At 40.0% G+C, this 18,014-nt stretch overlaps 1 protein-coding gene across 2 annotated transcripts; it reads left to right on the top strand.

Annotated features, from left to right (window-relative positions):
• The first annotated feature begins 1,420 nt into the window (after window positions 1-1,420).
• On the top strand, window positions 1,421-16,563 carry ube4a (ubiquitination factor E4A (UFD2 homolog, yeast)). 2 transcript variants are annotated; one of them, XM_040131477.1, is made up of 20 exons: window positions 1,421-1,533; window positions 4,920-5,089; window positions 5,293-5,469; window positions 6,821-6,933; window positions 7,263-7,415; window positions 7,576-7,735; window positions 7,887-8,089; window positions 8,310-8,501; window positions 8,608-8,941; window positions 9,158-9,284; window positions 9,502-9,809; window positions 10,401-10,533; window positions 10,689-10,879; window positions 11,278-11,378; window positions 12,263-12,376; window positions 12,744-12,918; window positions 13,019-13,199; window positions 13,365-13,512; window positions 13,716-13,873; window positions 14,094-16,563. In XM_040131477.1, the coding sequence occupies exons 2-20, from the start codon at window positions 4,942-4,944 to the stop codon at window positions 14,227-14,229; spliced, it is 3,252 nt and encodes a 1,083-aa protein (XP_039987411.1). In that variant the 5' UTR covers window positions 1,421-1,533; window positions 4,920-4,941; the 3' UTR covers window positions 14,230-16,563. The 2 variants fall into 2 exon arrangements, with proteins under 2 accessions (XP_039987411.1, XP_039987412.1); XM_040131478.1 differs by lacking the exon at window positions 1,421-1,533 and adding an exon at window positions 1,561-1,983.
• The last annotated feature ends 1,451 nt before the right edge of the window (window positions 16,564-18,014 follow it).

The following is an 18,014-nucleotide window of genomic DNA, read 5'->3' on the forward strand; positions in this document are numbered from 1 at the left end:
GGGTGGGAAAAACGTTAGAAACACCTCTCAGTATAATGTAGTCCAGTTTAACACCACTCCAAACTACAACCCCAACAATAAACATTCAGTTAACTTGACACATTTCTGACAGTATCAATCAAAACTGAACATTATTATCTTTCTAAAGGTAAAATTTATGGCTGAGCTGTCGTACTGACTTGCATTAGATTTTGCAGATGTACATAATAAAGTGGCCAGGCTGCCGAGGAATGTATATTTTTTTGTATTTTTTTCACATAATCCACATCTCCAGCCATTCATTTAATTTTCGCCCAAGTCTGTGTGCAAATGCAAAAACAGCAGCGGAGCAGTCCACACATCAGAGACATCTGCAAAACACAGACAGCTTCATCCTGGTTTGTCTATCACCGAGAGCAGGAGATGCAGTCTGCTGCTGCCCTCTGCTGATGGTCAGTAAACACTGCAGACTTCAGAGAATGATCACAGTCCATGCAGATCTAGCTGAAATGACAAAATGACAACTGACCTCACGCAGTCGGAGTAGTCTCACATTTAAAATAAGATCAAATCAGAAAGAAAGAAAGAAAGATAGAAGATTATTTATCTTTGATATATCACTCATCACATGATCAAACCTGGATTACCAACCAGGCAAAACGGGCAGTTGCCAAGGGCCTCAGATCCCCAGAGGCCCCTTAGGTCCCAAGTGCCAGTGTTTTTATCGAATTGCTTTAATTTTGAGTCTCTCTGTCAAGTAATTAGCACACAGAAAGGGTTTTATTATTCCGTCATTGGAGAAGGCTGCAACCATCAATTATTTTCATCATCAGATTGCCTGACAGTTATTTTCTTTGCCAATCGATTGATTGTGCAGTGTATAAAATGCCAGAAAACTTGTGAAGGTTGCCCATCATTATTCTCCGAAGCCCAAGTTAACATATTCAAATTCCTTGTCAGTCAACAGAAAGTGGTTGAGTTTACTGTCATAGAAAACTGACACTTGCAAACATTCACATTTGAGAAGTTGGAACAAGTCTTTTTTTTTTGCATTTGTGCTTAAAAATTGATTTAAAGGATTAATCAGTTGTTGCCAGTTAATTTTCTGTCAATCTACTAATCAGCTATTTAATTTCCAGACTGCTGGTTGGTTTCTGGGTGCCTCGGTTCTCCCAAACTATAATTAAAAATGTTTTAAATGCAGAAAAGTATAGCAAAAGGTATAGCACCTAATTTTTTCATAAAAACTGCTCTTTATTTTTAATCCAAGAGTCAATAATTATTCCCAAAAATATTTACCGTGAATCTAGTTTAAACGTGGGAAATATTAGATACGTTAACTATCTCTATCTGTAACACAGATTTTCATTTATTAAACAGTTTTTCATTATGTTTTAATTTTTTATTTAAAAAAAAAAAAAAGTTACTGAGCAGAGCGGACGCTCCGTCTCAGTTTGATGACGTTCAGAATTTCTGTTTACTGAGGAACTGCCACTGGTTTCGTAGAAGCAATTTTTTGCAACCAAAAAATACACATTTCTTCCCGTCAAACAGGTACGACAGCAGTCTCTATCGTTTATATACATTATTTTGACTGATCGTACATAAAATCCATGTAACAGTTTGTAAAGTCGATGCTGAAATAGAGGCGTGGTGACCTGACAGCTTAGCTTGCTAACTAGCTCGTTTGCTAACTAGCGTCAGGAAGCTAAAGCTGCTTAGGGTTTGTCGGAGAGCCAGCCCCGTGAAGTGACACATGTTATCGATGTGACGTGCTGAACTGATGGGTAACCGTGACAGCGTGCTGTAACGTGAAGCCGAGTCGTTGAGCACCGAGCAAACGTCCGTTGAACGGTAAAGACCGTCAATCTCTTCTCTGAGTCCACTGGTCGGTGTCAGACTGTGAGCAGGAGAACCTGCTTCGCTGAGCCTCCTTTTATTCTAGATGTCATGACAAAAAAAACTTTAGAACCTCGTCAGAACTGGTTTCAGCGCCACTGTCTGGTAAGGCACCATTTATTACAGGTTTATAAGCTCTAATTAATGGCGGTTTTATGTAATTAACTAATGCTTTAAACATAATTTATAACATGTACAACTGCAGACTTGGTGGCTAATTGAAGAACCCAAGGCTGGATTACCAAACGGGCGAAGTGGGCAACAGCCCAAAAGCCACAGGTTTACTTCATATCATTTGATTAATTGCAAATTTGTTAGTAATTTGTACTACTTCATGTCCAACATCAACTGTGACTGGTCCTCCATCCTCCATCTTGTGGCCTTGTCTTGTAGAGGGACAAAATCTAGTTTTAGGACTTTAACTATTGTAGTTTATATTGAGCCCATTGTTGTAAAGTCCCTTCTAATCAAACCGCTTCCATTTTATTCTGGAATTAACACACACAAAACCTCCAGCAAAGTAGTAGTATTCCATCGCAGGAGCACTGTACAGCTGCAACCATCAGTTATTTTCAACATCAGTGTGCCTGACAGTTATTTTCTGTAATAATTGATTGATTGTTTAGTATGGAAAATGTCAGAAAATAGTGAAACATTCCCATCAGTGTTCCCTGAAGCCAAAGTGAACATATTCATATCGTTTTTTTTTTTGTTTGTTTTTTTTTGCACAACTGTCAAAAACACAAGGATGTTGATTTTGCTGTCGCATAAAACTACAAAAACTAGCCTTTGAGAAACTGGTACCAGTTAATTTTTGGCTTTTTCTTTAAAGATTGACTTGAACGATTAATCGATAATCAAAATTGTTGCCAGTTAACTTTCTGTCAGCCAGCTAATCGACCGATCAGCTAATATTTCAGCTTCTGAGTACTGGTTAGCTTCTGGTGCCTGGGGAAATAATGAAATGGAGGTCAATAGGGGCCAAACAATAACTTTTTACCCCAGGGCCTTTTTTGTTGTTGGCTCATTTGAAATTAGAAATTCAGAAACCCAAGACCCTTAATTGAAGTAATACTACTTTTTATATCTGCAAAGCTAATGACTGATTAGAAAGTGTGAGACCCTAAGTGCTCACTAATGGTTTACCATCATTTATAACTGCTTGTTAGAGAAACACACTGACATGTTATTACAAAACATTTGATTGAAACAGGACACACTGATGTGAGAGAATATTTATTCAAACAACAAAAAAGGGGAACTTATTAACATGAAAATGTAATAAAAACAGCTCATATCATCAACAATTCAAATTGACTGTATGGTTTTCTCTACATTTGTACTGTTTCAAGTTTTACATGCATATCAGCAGCTAGTCAGCCTCTATGGATAAATGGTTATATCATAATAAGTCTGCAGTTTTAAAATGTTAATGAACAATTCACACGTGGATTTTGGTCCGGATGTCCTGCAGCACACCCTCTACAGTGGAGAGGAGGGGTCTCCCTAATGAATTAAAGACCTCACTAACAAGACGAGAAAAGTGTCATGCTGGAGGAGGATTTTTCCACAACCTGGTACCCCAAACGTTATCCTTGTTAATGGCTTATAACTGATGTATAAAGCATTACTAAAGGATTTGTTAATTATTAATTAATAAGGCCATTAATTACAGCCTATAAACCCTTTATATAAGGTGCCTTATCAGAAAGTGGTACCCTGGTTTACTCCTCCTCAACAAACCGTACTCTATCTAACACTTACTGTGTTATCTTCTGCGCGGAACTGAATCGGTCCGGGATATTAAGTCTGGCACAACTTGATGACCCAGTAACATCGAGATGTATGCAGTGTTGATGATGCTAAAAAGTGCTGACCAGTTGTAGGCCAAGTGCTGGTATGCATTAACCAGTATTTATCTGATACATCCAACAACCACCATGATTTGCTGTATGAAATTCTGTTCATTTACCTAGGAATTGTAACCAACCAAGGCAAAGGTGCCACATTTTGGCATGTCCCTGCACGTATCTGCATTCTTGGAAACAAGAAAGTAGACTAACTGCCCAAACAAACAGTCAAGAAAGGAAAGAAACTGTCTAAGTCAGTATAAAACTTCAAAGTCTGGGGGAAACATTATAATGTGGAAGAAAATAAATAAACAGTACTGACATCTTGCAACCTGAGGAGGAATTTATTTTCAATCCAAAGTAAAATTGGTCAGGGAAGAAACCGTAAAGAGAACGTAATAATAAGCAGAGTGAAATTAAGACATATGAAGAAGACATAGAACATATGTTAGTGTATCGTGATCAGTGTCAAAGAGATAAAAACACTACAGCATGTCCTTCTAACATGCAGAAAATATAAGCTACAAACAGGAATTTGGTAGAGAATTACACAGATGAGCACTGTTACAGACTGGTGTAAAAAGTACACTAGAGTGTGGAGGTAGTGGGGAGGGCAGAAGACTGCTGTTCAGATTTTTTAAGTGAAGTTAACTGATTAAACGACTGTAGCAACTGGACAATTAGGGGGGTTGAATCCACAAAGAGACAATAACGGGACACGAAGGATACCACCTGCCGCAACACCTCAAAAAAGAAGAGGAAGATGCACATAATGTATAAGCACCCCTTTCAGTATGATGTTGACTTTAAACGATTCCCCAACAGAAAAAGAAAGAGAATTGCTTGCATTATGGTGCATTCTGATGTAAAGTAGAAACCTAATTTGGTATAAAGAATGTCAAAAAAAGTGGTTGCCTGGACATAAAAGTTCAAGTTAATTTGAATGAATTGATAATGATAAAAAAAAAGAAAATAACAGGGCTGTGCATGAACAGGTGCAGAAGTTGGTCAGCTCTTGGTTTTTTATTGTAAGGGTGATGTGTTGATGATAATAGTGGGACAGTGATGGAAAATGATGCTGATTTCATGTGTATGTGGTAATATACTGTACATGCTCACTAAACCCTTATTTGATTATTCTCAGTCTAGTTCCATTGCCACTTATTTGTCGTGTCTGCATTGCTCCTCTAGGCTGGGATCTTGGATGGAGTGAATGTTGAGCCCCAGTGAGATGACTGACCAGGGCAACAACAACCAGAACATCTCCTGCAACCCCTTTGCTGCCCTCTTCAGCTCACTGGCTGATGCCAAACAGTTTGCATCAGGCCAGAAATCACAACAGCTGTCTGCTGAACCACCATGTAAGAAGAGTAATCTGATCCCCTGCAATCCTCAAAGTCAAAATGCAGTTCATAACAAAATGCATAAAAATACACACAGAACACCATTTCAGTGATAGAGAAGCATCAGTGTCTTTTATTTCTAGTTAGCACAGGTCATATTAACATCTGGCCTAAATGTATCCACATGCTTTCATACTTAACCCCTGTATCTGGTATCACAGTGGAGGACTCCGGAGAGAGCCAGTCAGACTCAGAAAACTCTGTGTCAGACAGCGTTGATGACAATGACGACTCTGTGGCAGAGATCAGCCGCTCCTTCCGGTCCCGCCAGGAGCTGTGTGAACAGCTCAATGTCAATCACATGATCCAGCGTATATTTCTCATCACTCTGGACAACAGTAAGTGAAAGGAGAAAATTTGTCAGGTATTAAGTCATTAGGGACAATGTGGAGTACAAGCTACCTTGCATTTTTGAACTTACAATTTTTTGGATGTGAACACTCATAGTTCTGTTTTAGCTCTCTGAACATGTCATATTGTCAGCACACCTGCATTCAGCCCGCATAAAAAAGATCAAAGATAAATTGCCTGGGAGTAACTGCTTACACACAACCCATTTCCTCGCTAAACAGGGCTTTCATGTTTTGACACAATTAAAAGGTGTTACTACAGTGTTGTTTTTATAATGGAAATTCTACATTAATAGCTGTAGAGATGATAAACAATAGTAAACACTAGTACTTTTTGCAATATGTACAATTCTGCAATATCTAGTTAAGTTATTGTAGGCATAGATTTTATGGTAAACCTGTAGCAACTCTGTATTCACTCTAGTTAGTAACCTGTGTTCTTTCTTTCATACCAAAGCTAACCAGGGTTAGGCCCATGTAAAAGCCTGAGTGTGTGAGACGGTTGCGTGAGATAATCCATGTTGACCGTTTTACATTACCAGCAAACAACTTTTTTTATTTGAGGTTCTTGCTTCGTCCTGAAAGGGACATTAGTGCCTGAGGATGTACTGTAAACGTATTGGTAGTTGGAAATAGTAGCATTAGTATGTCCTTTCCCATGGTGTTGGGGAATGGGGCTAGCTGTCTTGAATGTCAAATTGGACATTTCCACTAAGTAACAAATGACTCACCAAAGACCATGCACGCTGTGGAGGGTGGCTGTGAAGTCTTACTCTGAGTTGGCTGCGTGTCTCCACCTCTGTGACTGCTTAAGGCTGCTGAAATAAACCAGTGTAAAACATGCTGTGCATTTAACCCTCCTGTGTCTTATTTATTCTAATGTTGGGCTGTTGATTTATTTCTCAGCCACAATTTTTTTTTAACCTTTATTTATACAGGGTAGTATAACTGAGAGGCAACCTCTCTTTTACAGGAACGCCCTGATCACATTCACACACTTAAACACACATTCACACCTGCAAGCTGCCCTGTACAGTCTGATCTGATGGCCACTGAGCAGCTCCACTGGAGCAGTTGGGATTAAGGGCCTTGCTAAGGGGCAGGTGCTGCTTTTTCACCTTTCCCACCCAGTCCGGGGATTGAACCGGCAACGTTCCCTAACCCTAACACTAACTGTCAACCTTCCAGTTGTAAGGTTGCCTCTTTAACCTTTAGGGCACCACTACCCCAATTAATCCAGTATTCATGATTTGTGTGGTTTAAGATTTATGGGTTGTTATGTGTAATAGGATTTGAGTAGACTGTATTTTATGTACCCTGGTTTTATTTTCAACCCTAGGTGACCCCAGTTTAAGAGGAGGTAATGGGATCCCTCCTCGATGTGTGTACCTGGAGGAGATGGCTGCAGATCTGGATGGACAGGACTGGTTGGATATGGACAACATAGAGCAGGTCAGATGTCAACAACATGTTTTTATGTCACCACTGTTTTGTTGCCATGTCTTGTCAGTAAACATCTAAATGTTTGGTACAACTGGAGAAGAAGTGGCAACCTTTAAGCAACGCAGAGGCAAGCCTTTTGGCACAAACAAGCTCAGAATCCATCAGATGCAAGAAATTGACACATCGGGAAGTTGTATGCATTATGTAAGAAATGGATACAGAAATTTCAGGAATCACATAAAACATGAAGGTTTAACTATTTTAGTTGAGTGATCAGTTGTGGAAAATTGTTTTACATGGTCTGATTTGTGTCTGTGATGTTTCCCTCTGCCAACCAGGCTCTGTTTAACCGTCTGCTGCTGCTAGAGCCAGGGAACCACCTCATCTACATGACATCATGCAGTGCTGTAAACCTGTCTGCTGACCGTGATGCTGGAGAGAAATGTGCTATCCCTTACCTTTTCGCTTGTTACCAGAGGGCAAAAGAAGAGGTACCAGATTTTCCTACATTGCTGTAACTGTAGCACTTTAAATAAACTATTTTTAGAGATTGCCAGCTGTTAATAGACTATTCTTGTTAATTGGAACGTGGGAAAAAAAAATCAATTCTCTTTCAAAATTTATTGACTTTCTTGATTATATGTGCACCAGGTGACGAAGGTGCCAGAGAAGTTACTGTCGTTTGCTGTTCGCTGTAAGAATCTGACGGTTTCTAACACACGGACAGTTCTGCTGACCCCAGAGATCTATATCAGCCAGAATGTCTACGAACAGCTTCTGGACCTGCTGCTGGAAGGTTTCAGTGGAGCACGTAGGTTCAGTATTGGGCCTGTTTAGGCCTGACTGTTCCCTTTCTTCTGTTCCCTTTGTTTCTCTTCCTTTCACTTTTACTTTTGTCTTTGCTTGTTCTCAGTAAAGTATCCCCTCTAGTTTTATCTACTTACAAAGTCACTGTGTTTCAGAGCCAGAAGAGGTGGTTGAGTTTGTGGAGGAGGTCATTGCTGGCCTGCTCTCCGACCAGGAGGTGCGTACCTTCGAGGAGGTGATTGTGCCAGTGTTTGATATCTTCCAGGGACGCATCAAAGACCTGGACCTCTGCCAGCCTCTCCTCTACTCCTACTTAGATGTTCTCCTCTATTTCAGCCACCATAAAGATATTGCTAAGGTCAGGAGAAACACAAAGACATTATATCTGCAAATGTTATTATAATGAACCTTCTGACAACAACAGATAATTCCCCTGCTCACAACTAATCAAATAATATGCAATAATAGACAGTAATCCCAAAACATTTCACAGCGTTGCCTACCTTTCATGTTTGTTATTTCAGGGCCCCATCTTGTCAAATCCTTCCAACACTTCTTTTTATTTTTTATTTTAACAGGTATTGGTGGAACACATTCAGCCCAAAGACCCAGCTAATGGGTTGCAGTACCAGAAGAGCTTACTGGGGGCAGTGTTAAATATCTCCTGCTTGTTGAAAACCCCAGGTGTGGTGGAGGGACATGGCTACTTCCTGAACCCCTCCCGCTCCAGCGCACAGGAGACAAAGGTCCAGGAGGCCAACATCCACCAGGTAAACAGATTCTTAGTTAGTTGGCATTTTTACATCAAGACCATAAACTGGTTTTCAAACTACACATGCATCAGGGTTGATGATCTTTACTCCCCTTGTGTTACAGTTTATGGGCCAGTTTCATGACAAGTTGCACCAGATCTTGAAAAATTTGCTGCAGCGATCTGGTGAGACGCGCCACCTGCTTCTCTCGTGGCTGGGCAGCTGTCTGCAGGCTAATGCCGGCCGTGCCAAGATATGGGCCAATCAGATGCCAGAGATCTTCTTCCAGATGTACGCTTCAGATGCATTCTTTTTAAACTTGGGTGCAGCTCTGCTGAAGCTGTGCCAGCCCTTCTGCAGGCCTCGTTCGCCCAAGCTGCTCACCTTCAACCCGACCTACTGTGCCCTCAAAGAGCTGAGTGAAGAAGACAGGCGCAATCGCAATGTGCATGCAAGAGGTTAATATATGTGAAAATGAGTGTCAATAACACATGCCTTTTATCATTTTAAACACATTATTTCATTATTTTGATTGTATCAATATTAAATCAGCAGCTCTGGTATTTGTTTTGGTTTTACAAGTAGGTTTATAGCAGTGTTTTACTGCACTTTTTTAAAATTGCAGTAGGAATTTCCAAGAGTGTGGCTAAATGATCCCCTATCGCTAATTCCAGGTCTTGACAAGGAAACCTGTCTGATCCCTGTGCCCCCTCAGCAGCTGGTGGAGTCTGCACAGTCCTACAGCCTGCTGACCGAAAACCTCATCCTCACACAACTCACGCTGCATCTGGGCTTCCACAGGTACATGCCTTCAAGCAAGCACCAACATCTTCTACTATGAAGTTAACAGAACATACCAAAACCTACCTCAAGTAAAGCTTTCACAGCGTAGCTGATCTCTAAGCAACAAAGTATACTGTATTTTTCTCATGTTTGCACCATGTGTCAGCATTAACCCATGTTGTCTCGCTCGGTTTGTGTCCATGCACCCGTGCGCATGCACAATGTGCATATGCAGACTCCATGAGCAGATGGTGAAGATGAACCAGTCTCTCCACCGGCTCCAGGTGACGTGGCAGGAGGCCCAGAGAACTGGCAGCCCGATGTCGGAGCAGCTCCTGGAGCAGTTTGAGCGTCTGATGATTGTTTATCTGTCAACCAAAGCTGCCACTACGCAGCCTGCGATGCTGCAATGCTGCCTTAACCTCCAAGCTTCCACTGCTGCTCTGCTTGTTCAGCTTGGTGTGGGAAACCAGGGGCCTGAACATGTAGCACTCAGTTTTCCCCTGCCCTCCCTGCAGAGTTCTGTGCTCTGCTATGTACCAGGTAGGTCATATCACTCACTACACCGCAAATACGGTGGAACAGAAAGCCCAACTTTAGCTTTGATTGTCAGACTGACCCAGTGGGATCAGGAGAGTGTCTGATTTCTCTTAATTTTCTTCGGCTTGAATTGGGTCAGGTTTATTTAGTTTTTGTTCTTTTCACCCCCTAAATTGAAACATATGATACAGTGGGTTGTGTTAACAAATGCTGCCTCCCGCCTCGTAATAATTGACAGAAACATCATTTGAAGGGGTTTTTCACCTGACGGCATGTCATTAATGATATTCCAGACCACTTTAATTGTCTTTTTTTATTGTCAGAATTAACTTTTTAATAGGGTTTGACTTTATAAATTCCCACAGGCTTCATACTCAGGTCAAGTCAAACATTTCAGTTCAAATACTTTTGGACCTGATATTTAAATCTCTAACTTTGGGTTATATACAGCCGATACTACAAAATGTTTGAAATTACCGCGGCTGTGCATGCAAGATAGCAGTGGTTAGTCACTCGTAGTACATTCATTCACTAATGCTGAACATTCCTTACCATGATAGCCATGGCTTAAGTGCGCCTTTGTATGTTTGTCAGAGTTTTTTGCAGAAAACTTGGGAGATTTTTTCATCTTTCTGCGGCGATTTGCAGACGATGTTTTAGAGACTTCTGCAGAAAGTCTGGAGCAGATTCTTCACTTCATCACTGTCTTCATGGGTAATGTAGAGAGGTATGTTACTCAATAATGTCATAAAATCATTTCTTTTTTTTTGTAGTAAGTTGTCTGGTGAACTGAGAGGAAGAATTTTGAGGGCTTGTATGCTGCAGATCCTAATAAAGTTTCTGCATGTTGCTTCAATCCCTCCTGTCCTGTATTTCCAACAGAATGAAGAACCCACACTTAAGAGCAAAGCTTGCGGAGGTCTTAGAAGCAGTGATGCCACACATGGAGCCATTGGCTCCTGGTGCTGCTCAGCCAATTGTGTTCCAGCGAGAGAGAGTCTTCTGCTCCTACAGACATGCACCTCAGCTGGCCGAGGCCCTCATCACTGTGTTTGTAGACATTGAATTCACAGGTGAAAAAGTTGTATTCCTCACAAATTTTTGACATGCATTACTGCAACTTGCAAATGTTAGCTGTAGATGGAGAAAGCACTGAACTCTTGTTTTTTTTAATGGTACTGCAGAATTTGAATAAAGCCATATTTACATCCACAGACTTCTTAGCAGTAACCTGAATAAAGATCATCTTTGATTAAAATGGCACATATGAATAAGAATAAAATAAAAACTGACGTTTGGTATCATTTTGGAGTCTTTTCCAGTCAGGTGAAACTGTAAAGAGGTTGTGTATGCACAACTGTGTGTGTTCTGCAGAACAAGATAAGGAGAGAAGCTGGATGGAGTGAAAACAAATAGAAGGCAGCAATCAAGCATGTTTGATTTTATTTAGTTTTCCGCTCTTTTTTTTCAGGTGATCCTCATCAGTTTGAACAGAAATTCAACTACAGAAGACCCATGTATCCCATCCTCAAGTACATGTGGGGCAAAGATAACTATAGAGAGAGCATCAAGGTAATGAGATAAAAGTTATGATAAAATGATAATGATAAAAGTTTTTTACAGTCTGTCTTCAGAAGTTAAGCCGGTGGTATAATGTTTTTTTTTTTTTTTTGCGTTACAAAAAGAACCTCATTTAATTCTGCTTCTTCTTCTTCTGTGAATTCTGTGTGTTTGATGTGGTTTTCATGCGGCTGCTTTGAATCCAAAACTCAAAAATCGAATCCTGTCCCAATCATGTTCCTTGCTATCCCAATAGCTAGACCTTTTAAACTCTTTAAATACCTTTCTTTAAGCATATTCTCTCCTACAACTTCACTCACCGCCAAAGGCGTAATAATAGGTTCCATAAATGCGTGTCCAGGCCACATACTGTTGAAATTCTGTGTAACAACACTAGTATTAGATGAATACTGGCAGGACGGCAGTATAGGAAAAATATGAATATGATTTTAATATTTTGTGGTGGGTGTACATAAAGATCTTTTTCGACTATGAGGTGTATTACAGAGGTTATGATGAGGCAACTTCTTCAATAGTAGACATTGATTTTCAGTGACAAAACAGCAAATAAACCCCCACACTCTCTCACCCCATCACATCCAAATTTTTCTTCACATATAAGTGGAGTAACAAAGAAGAAGAAAGGTTGAGGAAAGGGGGAAAAGTGAAAAAGTGAACCCTCATAGCCCTGCGATGGACTGCAAAACAGTCCGGAATTTATAGGCTTTAACCCTTTATAAGCCTCAATAGCCACAACTGTAAAGGTAATGAAGGAATGGCTTTGGGGGGAATAAGAAGTCACGATTTACTTCCAGGTGATTATATATAGAGATACTGTATTTACCACATTGATCCCACCATTTGCTCTTCATTTTTTTTGACATCTCTCATTTCAGCATTTGGCCGACTATGCATCCGAGAACCTGGAGGCCATGAACCCCCCTCTGTTCCTCAGGTTCCTCAACTTACTGATGAATGATGCCATCTTCTTACTGGATGAGGCTATTCAGGTGAGTTCACAACATTCAATACACACAAGACATGTTCACCAACTTTTGACAGACAATCTTTTCCATCACATTAGTATATGTAACATAATGTATCAGGTTTTCACTTCCTTTTGTCCAGTGTTCATTCAGTTTGTTGCAGTTCTCCTAATTATTATTTGGCGGTAAATGTTAGTTTTACATTAGCAGAAAACCCAAAATACTGCAGACAAAAATGGAAGTCTGGCACGGAATTTGTAATTTTGTAGCACTATGGCGATTATTTATTATCTTAGAAGGCTTTGACTTTGACTCAGAGTCTGTCGGTCTCTTTCACTTTTTTCACGAGCTTAATAAAATAAAATTCATACATCATCATCTTTTCCCGTAGTACCTGAGTAAAATCAAGGTTCTGCAGCTGGAGCGGGATCGAGGGGAGTGGGAAGGCCTGGCCCCCGATGCTCGAAGAGAGAAAGAGTCGAGCCTGCAGATGTTTGGACAGCTGGGACGCTTCCACAATATCATGTCTAATGAGACCATCGGCACACTGGCCTTTCTCACCTCAGGTCAGGCAGAAAAGATTCTTACATGTGACACTGTGTATTGATGAATCACTGTCTTTATTCATCCCATGTTTTTTTTTGCATTTACCACTTTCCTCTCCAGAAATTAAAGGGATCTTTGTGCACCCCTTCCTGGCTGAGAGGATCATCTCCATGCTGAACTACTTCCTGCAGCACCTGGTGGGTCCCAAGATGGGTGCCCTTAAAGTCAAGGACTTCAGTGAGTTCGACTTCAAGCCACAGCAGCTTGTTTCTGACATCTGCACCATCTATCTGAACCTGGGGTATGTTGTCACATTCATCTTTACAAAGAGAGTACATGGGAGAATAGAAAAGAGAAACAATAGAAAAGAAACTGTAAAAAAAACCAAAAAACCTTACTACAGGCCACAGTACAAACAGTAATGTGGTTCCTAGTATTAAAAAAAGTTTGTTTTTGTCCTTGGCAGTGACGAGGAGAATTTCTGTGCTACCGTCCCAAAGGATGGACGATCATATTCTCCTACCCTCTTCTCCCAGACTGTTAGGGTACTAAAGAAGATCAACAAGCCTGGTGACATGATTGTAGCTTTTGGACTTCTTGCTGATAAAATAAAGGTATCATTTGACATGGAATATTTTGACATCCTTTTCCAGAGATAAAACAAGAGCGTGTGTTCAGTTTTTACAAATATTTGTCTTCTAAATCTGTACCGATGACTGATAATGACTGATGTAGCAGAAAAGTCTTTAGTTTTGTAATAACAAAACGTAATGTGTTAATAAACAATAATGTCGTTGCTATTGTATCTCTGTTTTAGTCCCATGCAGATAGACAGCAGCAGGAAGAGGAGACATATTCAGATGCGCCAGATGAGTTCTTGGACCCCATCATGTCCACTCTGATGCTGGATCCTGTTCTTCTCCCTTCTTCCAATGTAACAGTAGACCGCTCAACTATAGCAAGGCATCTCCTCAGGTGAGTTTCTTCCTGCAAAGCCCCGAAATTCACTCAAGGTAGATTAATATCCAGTGGGCACTTTTCTGATAGCAAGGTTTTTATTGTAATCTATAGTAATTTGACTAATTGCTATTACTGTAGAATCAGAAATCCAACTTGGGAGCATACTGTAAACATAAATACTTAGTGTGCAGGAGTAAAAATGAATAACCATTCATTGGTTATGTCAACCTTGCAGTGACCAGACAGACCCTTTCAACCGTAGTCCTCTAACCATGGACCAGATCAGGCCAAATGAGGAACTCAAGCAGCAGATCTTACAGTGGCTGGATAAGCATAAGCAGGAGAGGCTGCAGCTGGGACCCAGTGGCTAGCCGTGATCCCTCGCCGCGCCAAACAATGACTGCATCCTTGTTTTCTTTCCTGGCCCACATCTCATGTGCTCCTCTCTGCTTCTTGGCTAATCCATGGTGTGCTTGCCTCTGTGGATTTCTTCTGACTCCTCCGGTCTGGCTAACATTGCATTAGCCTTTTCATGCAGCCTTCATCCTCAGTGGATTGCCTCTGTGACAACAGTCCAGACAAACTGTAGCCCACCGGCTGGTGACAGCTTCAAAATCCATGCACAGTAGCTGACTCCCAAGATGCCCTATGGTAAACATTAGTAGGGTCATACAACCTCTGGTTCCACTCCCCCTGAATACTGTGTATTAATTAGTTATTATTACAGTCAGAACTGTGGCCAGAAGTATCAGTTTCAACAGGACTTGTTGAATGTACTCTATGAACTCCTGACTGACCGTCTGGCCAAAACAAGATTTTATACGGCAAGGTAAGTATTTTTGGGAGCTAATGAAGCAGAACATGGATGGAGTCATGTACTGTATAATTTAACCTTGATTTCACCTTCAATAAGAATACACCATACACTGCCTTTCAAAGGTTTTAAACACCCTATATTTGAGCACCTTTGGTCAAATCTCAAGCAGCATTGCAAATAAAAGTAGCAATTAAAATTAAGGCATAAATAAAACTGAATTCGACTATGTTTGACTTTTATTTTATTGGAAATATTCTAGATTTGTCTGGAGATGTTCAAAGCCTGTAGCACCAAACCATACTGTGAGTTTTTTTTACAGTAGTCTGTATTTTAACATGTATAGGATGAGGGTCTTCATACCTTCATGTGCGCCTGCCTTTAATTGAGCACTAATTAAAGTCCTCGTTAGGATCTAAGAGCTTGCTAATGAATAGGTCATAGGACATAGGGATTTAAACTTTTTCAGTTACTGTACAATAATCACTCTAATTTGATCTAAATTTTACGTCGTGGTACATATGCACATGCAAAAAAATATAAAATGAATCCTGCCTAAAAAAATGCCAGAACGCATAATAAAATTGCTCGATTTTTGAGCGTGGCATTGATGGCCACTTCTTCATGGCAATGTTACATATTTGAAAAAACTTTTTTCCTTATAATTTGTAACAAATTTATTTTAAATTTGAAATTGGTAGTAGTGTGACAACGTCATAGTTGTAGTTTTGTTTATGTCTGTTGCCTTATTATCACATCATATTAGTGCATAAAGCTAAAATACAAAACATTAATTTATTTTCTATAATAGTTGGCTCACTGTGAAGATTAGAACCTGGTGCATTAGTATAAATAACGTTACTGGAGCGAAGTGTTGGGTGGAACACTCTTTAGACAGTCCTCAGTGATTATGAACCCAATGACATCATATCCTGACAGAGAAAAGGCTATTATTAGCTATTAGTTAATACTGAGAGGAAAAGATTATATAGTGTAGCACAGTAGGTTCTGTTATCAAAAGGCACCTAGGCAACTCCGACATCATCATGGACTCTGGTAAGCTAATCACGACACACTGACCACCACTCACTAGCCTGTCATTGGTCTCTGCATTTGATTTTCAAACTGAGAAAACACGGGGGCTTTAAATATTTGGAGAGTGGGTTTTCTAAATGTCCACTGATTTGTCCAGTGCACCTTTCACTGAGCTGAATGGCTTCTCAGGTGGATGTTTCCAAACTCAGATCTCATTATTGTTTCCAATAAGATTAAAAATCACGATGTTGTCCTCATTTTACTTCTATCATCTGCTCATATGTTTAATTTTAAGGTCTTAACAATGGCTGTATTTCTTGAAATTAAAAAAACAAAACAAATATAGGGTTAAATCATTTTTGACTGGCAGTGCAAATGATAGTCATTGTCATCCTTTGAATTAACAATCACCAGATTATAACTGATGTCGAACAGAGTTTTTGTTGTGGGAATGCAGTGTAATAACGTGGGCAAACAGTTGATCAATTGAATTGATGCCTAAAACCGAGAGCCTTGCAGTAAATCTGACACGTTTCACACTCTTAAGCGACATAATTATGAGTTTGTTTCTTTGAGGCATACTGGAAGCTGTGGGTAGAAAATGAAAGAAAGAAAATCAGAAAAAGACAACTTGTTTTTGAGTAGCTTTTTGAAATAAAGGGTTTTAATTTAAAATCAAGTGTGGTTGTATAGATGGCAAAATGTGAAAGACGTACATGAAGCCCTAATTCTGTGTGTTGAAGATCTACCACCTGAAGGATTACATGGGTTAAATTATAATGCAATATTCTTTGTTTTAATTGTGATTATAGAATGTTTATTTTGGATGTACAGTATGATTAAGAAATAAAATTAATGTGCATTATATAAGACATTGGTATGGTCTCTTTCAGAAATATGACATATTTCTGTCCATTGCAATATACTTATAAATTGAGTGTTTTTGTTATCAGAACAGTACATAAAATCAGTCATGAAATGGACAATGAGCAGAAAAAGAGGACCTCAATAGACAAGTTTAGAGGCAGATTAAATTTAGATTATTTACCAGTAAATGTTAGTGGTTAAATCCACGCATTCATTTAGAACAAGGTTGAGATTAATATTTAATCTCAAGGATAATATTAAAATCATAATATTTTACTCTTCCTTTAATAATATGAACTGAGTCTCCGGTGTATCTGTCTAGCATTCCTCAGTCTGCGTTTTGAGGGTTCTTAACTTGCTATATTATGTCTCCAAGTCACTTCCAGAGGACTTGTATAGTAGCAACTGTGTGTAAAATTCTTTTGAGCCCGAGCCATCCATGTACTGTATGTACTAACAGTCCTCCCAGAGCTTGTAAGAGCTCAAACAAATTTGTTTTGGGCCACATAATTGTACATCTGGTTAACATCATAAACTGAAATGTTTTTTTAACAACCCTCCATCTTTACTTGGATAGCGACTACACACACACACACGCACACACACACACACATATATATATTTTTATATATATATATATATATAAATAAATAAATAAATAAATCCAATGATGCAGAAGAGGAGGAGGAACCATCATGGAGGGACAAGCCCCTACACGGCATGCACCACCGACAAATAGAAGAAGTGGCTGATATCAAGAAATCCTACCAGAGGCTGGAAAAGGCTGGACTGAAAGACGGCACAGAAGTACTAATCATGGCAGCACAAGAACAGGCACTCAGTACAAGATCAATAGAGGCGGGGATCTACCACACCAGACAGGACCCCAGGTGCAGGCTGTGCAAAGTTGCTCCTGAGACAGTTCAGCACATAGTAGCAGGGTGTTAGATGCAGACACAGACCAAGTGGCTGGCATAGTGTACAGGAACATTTGCACTGAGTATGGGTTGGAGGTCCCAAGGTCCCTAAGGTGGTTGAGAATGACCAAGCCAAGATCCTGTGGAACTCCCAGATCCAGACTGACAAACCAACCGGACAACGTGTTGATCGATAAACAACAGAAGAAGGCAGTAATGATAGATGTAGCGATCCCATGCAACAGCAACATCAAGAAGAAGGAACACGAGAAGATTGAAAAATACCAAGGGCTGAAAGAGGAGCTAGAAAAGATGTGGGGAGGAAAGATGTGCCAGAGGACCCGAGCTTGAGGAAGACACACCACCATCCCCCATGGGAGGGGGGTGAGAGGGAGATTTTTTTAAAATTTATAAATATATATATATATATATATATAATCAATCATAATGTGTTTACCTTCAATCATAAAGGTGTTAGGCTTGATGTCTTGGCAGGGTGTGGTCACAGTAATCATGTTGAGTG

This window comes from Xiphias gladius, chromosome 7 (assembly GCF_016859285.1).
Source record: "Xiphias gladius isolate SHS-SW01 ecotype Sanya breed wild chromosome 7, ASM1685928v1, whole genome shotgun sequence".
NCBI classification, from domain to species: domain Eukaryota; kingdom Metazoa; phylum Chordata; class Actinopteri; order Istiophoriformes; family Xiphiidae; genus Xiphias; species Xiphias gladius.

Coding starts and splice junctions, on each gene's coding strand:
- ube4a (XM_040131477.1), top strand. CDS start 4,942: ATGTTGAGCCCCAGTGAGATGACTGACCAGGGCAACAACAACCAGAAC. Junction 8,942..9,157: donor TCGCAATGTGCATGCAAGAG/GTTAATATATGT, acceptor CGCTAATTCCAG/GTCTTGACAAGGAAACCTGT. Junction 11,379..12,262: donor ACTATAGAGAGAGCATCAAG/GTAATGAGATAA, acceptor CTCTCATTTCAG/CATTTGGCCGACTATGCATC.